At 35.6% G+C, this 6581-nt stretch overlaps 1 protein-coding gene across 1 annotated transcript; it reads left to right on the top strand.

The window, feature by feature from the left end:
• The first annotated feature begins 235 nt into the window (after positions 1–235).
• Positions 236–6543, top strand: LOC105140271 (5'-3' exonuclease family protein). Its single transcript, XM_011047036.1, has 12 exons — positions 236–513; positions 996–1115; positions 1765–1888; positions 2046–2183; positions 2310–2519; positions 2700–2875; positions 2970–3042; positions 3879–4008; positions 4473–4666; positions 4770–4824; positions 4924–5435; positions 5531–6543. Exons 1-12 carry the CDS (start codon positions 353–355, stop codon positions 5594–5596), a joined length of 1959 nt encoding a protein of 652 aa, XP_011045338.1. The 5' UTR covers positions 236–352; the 3' UTR covers positions 5597–6543.
• Positions 6544–6581: the final 38 nt, after the last annotated feature.

Genomic DNA, 6581 nt, shown 5'->3' with positions numbered 1-6581 from the left:
CTCAATTTATCTATTTCTTTTTCACCCCTAGTATTATTTAATTAATGGGTTCCCCTGCTCGCCACCAGCCTAGTTTTTACAGCCCTCAGGTCACTCAATTCCTCCAATGAACGACAGGTATTTCAATTGCCCTTCCCGCTTCACGCTTTTCTGCTCTCAACCGACAAGTCGTGGAGAAAAACCCAAAAATACACTTTGATGTCCAAAAATAAAGGTTCCCGCCAGCACCAAAACTAGGCGCATAAAGGTGAAGATTTTGATAGCTGAAACACCGGAGCAAAAAGAACTACGTCATTTTTAATTAATTGTGGGTTTTGGAGGGTGTCAACAAGGGCGAAGAGCAGAAGAGAAAATGGGAATACAAGGTCTTTTACCTCTCTTGAAATCAATAATGGTACCAATCCATATTAAGGAATTAGAGGGCTGTTCTGTTGCGGTTGATACCTATTCTTGGCTTCACAAAGGTGCCTTGTCTTGCAGCACTCAGCTTTGCAAAGGATTACCCACTTCCAGGTTCCTCTTTCTATGCCTGCATTTTCGATTTTTGTAATGACCCAGTTGAAAAGTTTCGAGCTTTAACCTATCTGAGCGAGGATTTTCTTTTTCTTTTTTCCTTTTGTTTTAATCTAAATAATGGCGACAATTTTGATTGAATTGGGGTAATGGGTTTTCTTGATTTAACGTGTTGCCTTTTTTTGATTGAAAAGCTTGATAAAGCCATGAAGTTGCTTTGGTCTTATTGGATCATTGCGAAGGTTTTTTTTTTTTTTTTTGAAATTTCAGCTCTTTTCTTTTCTGATTTTCTGCTGAAAATCAATTTAGGAACACCAGAGACTTGGTGTTAAATTTCTTTGACATTCTTGGTGGAAAGCTAAAGTACAAGTAATGGATATGTAACGTGTAATTGCTGTCTTCCAAGGAAAAAAATGGTGAAAGAATTATGTATTTCTTATGCGGTTTTACAAAATGGTTGCATTGTGTGTCTGGTGTTTTAGGCACATTGAGTATTGCATGCACAGAGTAAATTTGCTGCGGCATTATGGTGTCAAGCCAATTTTAGTCTTTGATGGAGGTCTTCTGCCAATGAAGATTGAACAAGAGAACAAACGTGCAAGGTATGGTACATATCTTTAAACATCTCAGTTCTGCTTTTGAATTGACAATAAATGCATAAACTCAAGCGCTTAAAAACTTACTGAAAACAATACTTCCAGCTGAGACTGGCTAGAAGTACTCCTTTTGACTATTTGAATGTTTTGCCTTCAGGTGTCAGTTGTGCAGTCCTATATTTGATGTCTTTGGTTTAGTGAAATATTTTTCTTCTTCCAAATCTTGTCAACAATTGCTTCTCTTGGAGTGTAAGTTGGTAATGTCTGTAGGTTTTCTCTGGGTACCAATGCTTAAAGTGTCTGTTTTCTATGTGCTTATGGTATGTAGTTGTATAGATGGGGAACTGAAAATGTTTGACTTCTGTCCGTAGCTGTTTAATTGTCATGTTTCCTACCTGGTGAAAACACTTCCTGACACTTCTATACTTTTCACTTCCACTTATAAATTTTTTTTCTTCACATGATGGCCTACAGTTCTGACACGAAACTGTTTCCCCTCTTAGCCCGATCAATTTTAAACATTTGTTAGTTATATCCCACTGTTTAGTCTCACTTTTAATATGGATTTGGGACTTGTTTTGACATTTCATTGGCCAAAACATGTGATCATGCAAAACTGGTAACGTTGAGATGTTATGCACTCTAACAAATGCAGGACAAGGAAAGAGAACCTTGTGCGTGCTATTGAGCATGAGTCAAATGGAAATTCTGCAGCTGCTTATGAGTGCTATCAGAAGGCTGTTGATATTTCCCCTTCAATTGCACACGAACTAATCCAGGTAGAAACATCATGGAAGACGAGTTCTCAAATCTATTTGCAATCAGATTTTTAGCATTCAGGGAAGCAAAGTTCTCCATCTTATCTGCAATTTCATTCATGGTTATTCTTAGTACTGCTGATATTAACACCTCTATTGATGTGATTGCATGTGAAAGGTCTTAAGGCAGGAAAATGTATCATATGTCGTGGCTCCTTACGAGGCAGATGCCCAAATGACCTTCTTGTCGGTTTGCAAACAAGTGGATGCAGTTATCACTGAGGACTCTGATCTAATACCTTTTGGATGTCATCGAGTGAGTCATTTAGCAGTGGATTGTCTAAAAAACTTCTTGTTATTGTTGCTCTTTTACACTTATGTTGAACCCTGGACTCTTTTCATCCCAAAGACGCTTTAACAATTCCTTTCTTTCTAAGTTCAGATTATTTTCAAAATGGACAAGTATGGGCAAGGAGTTGAGTTTCAGAATTCCAGGCTTCAAAAGAACAAGGATATAAGTTTTGTGGGTTTCACAAATGACATGCTTCTTGAGATGTGCATTTTCAGTGGTTGTGACTATCAACAATCATTACCAGGAATGGGACTGAAAAGGGCACATGCATTAATTACAAAGTTCAAAAGCTATGACAAGGTGAATTTATTGTGCGTGTAATAAGAAAAGTTTCCTTGCAAACGAGCAGGATGTATATCATATTGTGATTGGATGCTATAATTCATTTGACTTTTTCCCTATTTCTCAAGTGCTTTAATTTCTGTTCAGTAGGTTTTTATTATTTCTGCAATATACCAATTGACGATCAATGCCTTCTAGGTGATCAAACATTTGAGATATAGCACAGTGTCTGTTCCTCCACTTTATGAAGAATCATTCAAGAAAGCAATATTGACTTTCAGGCATCAACGTGTTTATGATCCTACTATGAAAGATATTGTACATTTGTCTGACCTGCCTGACAATATTGGCAATGATTTGGAATTTTTGGGCCCATATCCTTCAAACAGAATTTGTCACTATTCTCTTATTCATTCAACTTTTTATTTATTTTTGAAGCTCTTTGGGCTGTACCTTAATGTGAAATACATTGATACCGCAACAGATAGCTACAGGTATAGCAAAAGGGGATCTGGATCCGTTTACTCAAATGCCATTCCAGGTTAGCTTCTTCGTCTACATTTTCTTTGTGGTTTTCTCCTCTTCTTCAAGTTTCAAGATTGTAGATGCTTCTTCTTTTAGACCATGAATTTAGTCAACTTATTTTGGTAGTTAGCAGCAACTCTTATTTATTTCTGCAACACCTAAAATGCTCAGATAGTATTTACATGAAAAGAATTCTTAAGTAATTGTTAGATTACTGTTGTTACATATATTGTATATAGAATGGCCAATGATGTTGCTTAATTAACAAAATCACGAAAAGGAAAATTAGAGAGATCAACAAAATATACAAAATCTAAGTGTTATAACAGATGAGTAGCCTGCATTCTTGATGTTCACTTGCAAATGCAAAATTATCCACTAGATGCAGTCCACTAAGAATTAAAGATTTGAGCATCTGCAACTCTTGCTGTTAGGATTTGACCTGCTTCTCTGACTGGTAAAATTCTATGAGCCCTTGGTTCAGTGCTCTGAAGTTTCTCATTTAAAAAACTGTCAACCAAACTTTAATTTGGCGTACAGACAGTTTCCTTTTTAACAAGAGTGAAGATATTAGTTGAGGAACTTAGATATAGAAAAAGCAATGAATTGAATATGAAATGAAGGGCTTCAGTGAGCTATTCTGTCTTCTGAAAATGACATTATAACATCTCAATTACATGATTTCCAATTGCATTTCTTTATGGCTTGATCTATGCAGTCATACTTCCTATCATGGATTTTCTGCGGAGTATTTTTTTTTCCCTCAAGGAAGAGAACATAACAAACTAACACTTTGCTTAGCTTCTCAATTTTGCTAGCAGTGTTTTTCTTAAATTTTAGTTTTCTCTGCAGTTACAGGGAGAAAGTAGCAGTTCTGTGCTGGTACCTAATGTAACTACCAAATGCAAAAATTATAAACTGGAAAGTGGAAAGAAAAAGCTAGATTTGCCTGTCCAGAAGAATCTGCTGACTAAGTACTTCTGTATCCAATCAAAGAATTTTCTGTAAGAGTTGGCTAAATGATTTTGGTTTTCATATGTATATATTGAATATTTTAGAAAATGAATTGGAAAATTATTACATACTTTATTTTAACTGAAATCCACTGCAATTATTATGTACTAGATTAGTTGCCCGTTGAATGTTTTCAAACAAGGGTAAAAGATACAGGGGATTTTAAATTTTTGGTCAATCATTGTAATGCTTCTCATCTGTCCTGCTCTCTCTGTGTTTATAGGAGTCTTTTTAAGTTGTTTGTGATGGTTCTACCTCCATCAAAGGTCTGACATTGAGGTGCAAACAGATGTTGTGCCTTGAGGTTATGGTAGAAAAGGGCAAGGCTTCTAAGATGGAATTCTGGATGGAGATGATATATTCATATGCATAAATGTGTTTTTTATGTATGCATAAATCCTATTTCTTTCTAGTTTTCCTTAATGCTACAAGGCTTTTCATCTCTGGAAGCAAAGAGAAACTTCAGAGCACCTCAGTTGTCACCTACAAGTCCAAGTCTGGTGATTCACACTTCTTCGAGTCCCAGCGATAATGGTAGTGAGGAGCCTGGTTCTTGTAATACCAGCTGCTCTTCAGCATCCTTAGTTGTCTCTAAGAGTGACAGAAACAAACTCCACGGCAACAATGTGAGTAATGCTATAAGAGATGATAAATTCAATTGATGTGATTTGTTTTCAGTTGAATTTCTTTTCTTGCCTTTATTTATAGTTTTGGAAGTTTCTCCTGCAGGTGGAAAGTTGTTTTCCAGATGGAGTTCATGAGTTTATGGAGTCTCCAAGTCCCAGTAAGGATTAAGGAAATAGCTTTCTTCATAGTTCATACAGGTATAAATTGTTGAGTTAACTGAGCATTTAGTTCTTACTCGTATTTTTGAAACATGAAGGCAAGGTGGATGTGAAGGGGCCTCCTGAAAGTATTTTGCTACAACAAATTGGTCATTCAATGCGTGGACCTTGTCAAGCATTGCTGAAGGAGTGTAATAATGAGAACGCTCCAATTTCTGTTGAGGGGAAAACAAGAACAGAGAACAAAAGGGTCATTGTTAGGAGTCGTTTCTTCCAGCACAAGTCAATGAACAAGAATGGCCAAGACAATAAACAAGAAATGATCAGAGTCAAGGATGATGTTGCCAGTGATACGTTTGAAGATAGCATCCTTGAGGGATCTGAACATGGAAGAACAGGGGACAGAGAGATCACTATAAGAAGCTCTTTTTTCCAGCACAAGTCAGTTAATGAGAATGATCAAGGCAATAAACAAGAAAAGCTCTTAGAAAGGGATGATTCAGCCAACAATATTTATAAAGATTTCATTCTTGAGAGCCCTTCTGACAATAAATGTTCAAATGGCATCATGATGAAAAGAAAGACATCCCCAGATGACAATGTTCAAAGAGTAGGCGCTTTCACCTTTCACCTTTTTTTTTTTCCATTTCATTTTCAAATTATATCTATTAATACCAGGACTCCTTCATCGTTTTGATTGTTCAGAACATGGAAGTGAAGCACATGCGCACAGATGCATCTCTTCCTGATGATGGTATGTCTTATTTATGAGATTGCTTTCCAGAATTCATTCTGAAAATAACTTTTTGTGCATTGAAATGAAATCCAATATGGATTTGCACAGTAATATTATGGTAGGCATGGGCACAGTAGTATAATGGTATGCAATATCAAGATGTCATTCAAACACAGACCTACTTAAACTAGGCATCTGACCAAATATCAATTGGAATCAAGAAACAAATTGATCATATCCATTTGTTCTTTTTGAAATCTCGGATGAATTAGACTTCAAGTTAGTTTACTCTACCATGGAAAGTACAATTTTTTGAGCAAGACACCTTTCTTTTTCATTAAACTGTCAATTGATTACTTACCAAGCTTATCAAACTAATTATATGCCTTGTATTAATTTTTAGGTCAACATGTGATAGCTACTTTCCTCTCCCATAACTGCAATTGTTATATTTAAACTGTCATCATCATATAATGCTCTGTTTTGATTTTGGAAGCTTAATATGGCTTCTTAACACTCATTGAGGCATATTGAATGAAGCACGCATACACACTATGATTTTGTCCATACCTGATGCGGTATAAAGGGTCAAGGTATTCAGATATAATTGCCTGGAAGTTATTTTATACTTTTACGGGTAAATTTATTTAATTTAATAATCAAGTCTTTGTTGTGCCAAATGACGTGTTAATATATACTGTAGTGATTGACACCACACCTCACCTCTTTTCCAATTCCAGTCCTCAGAACAATACACATAATGAAAAATAATGATTCACAGTCAGACATATTTAGTGCATGAATGAGATGTATCTTCATGTAAAGACTTTTGAATTGTGACTTTTTAGGCATAAAAGATGAACCTGTATGCATTGGGTTAGGTGTTGAATATACATCAACCATTTGTTCATTCTCTAAAAGTAACAATTTTTTAACACAAAAGAAAACATTTCATGTTCATTTCTTTCCTTTCCTTTTTTTTTTTTTTTTGCCTTTTTTTTTTATACCTTTTAAGTTTGG

The sequence above is a fragment of the Populus euphratica genome, unplaced genomic scaffold (assembly GCF_000495115.2).
Source record: "Populus euphratica unplaced genomic scaffold, PopEup_1.0 scaffold238.1, whole genome shotgun sequence".
Classification (NCBI taxonomy): Eukaryota; Viridiplantae; Streptophyta; class Magnoliopsida; order Malpighiales; family Salicaceae; genus Populus; species Populus euphratica.
The sequence above is the reverse complement of the archived record's forward strand: the minus strand, read 5'-3'. Positions and strand labels throughout refer to the sequence as shown.

Excerpts from the sequence above, each read along its gene's own strand:
- LOC105140271 (XM_011047036.1), top strand. The coding sequence starts at position 353 with ATGGGAATACAAGGTCTTTTACCTCTCTTGAAATCAATAATGGTACCA. Across the intron at positions 2,876-2,969 it reads GATTTGGAATTTTTGGGCCC|ATTGATACCGCAACAGATAG; the intron begins ATATCCTTCAAA and ends AATGTGAAATAC. Across the intron at positions 4,667-4,769 it reads ACAAACTCCACGGCAACAAT|GTGGAAAGTTGTTTTCCAGA; the intron begins GTGAGTAATGCT and ends TTTCTCCTGCAG.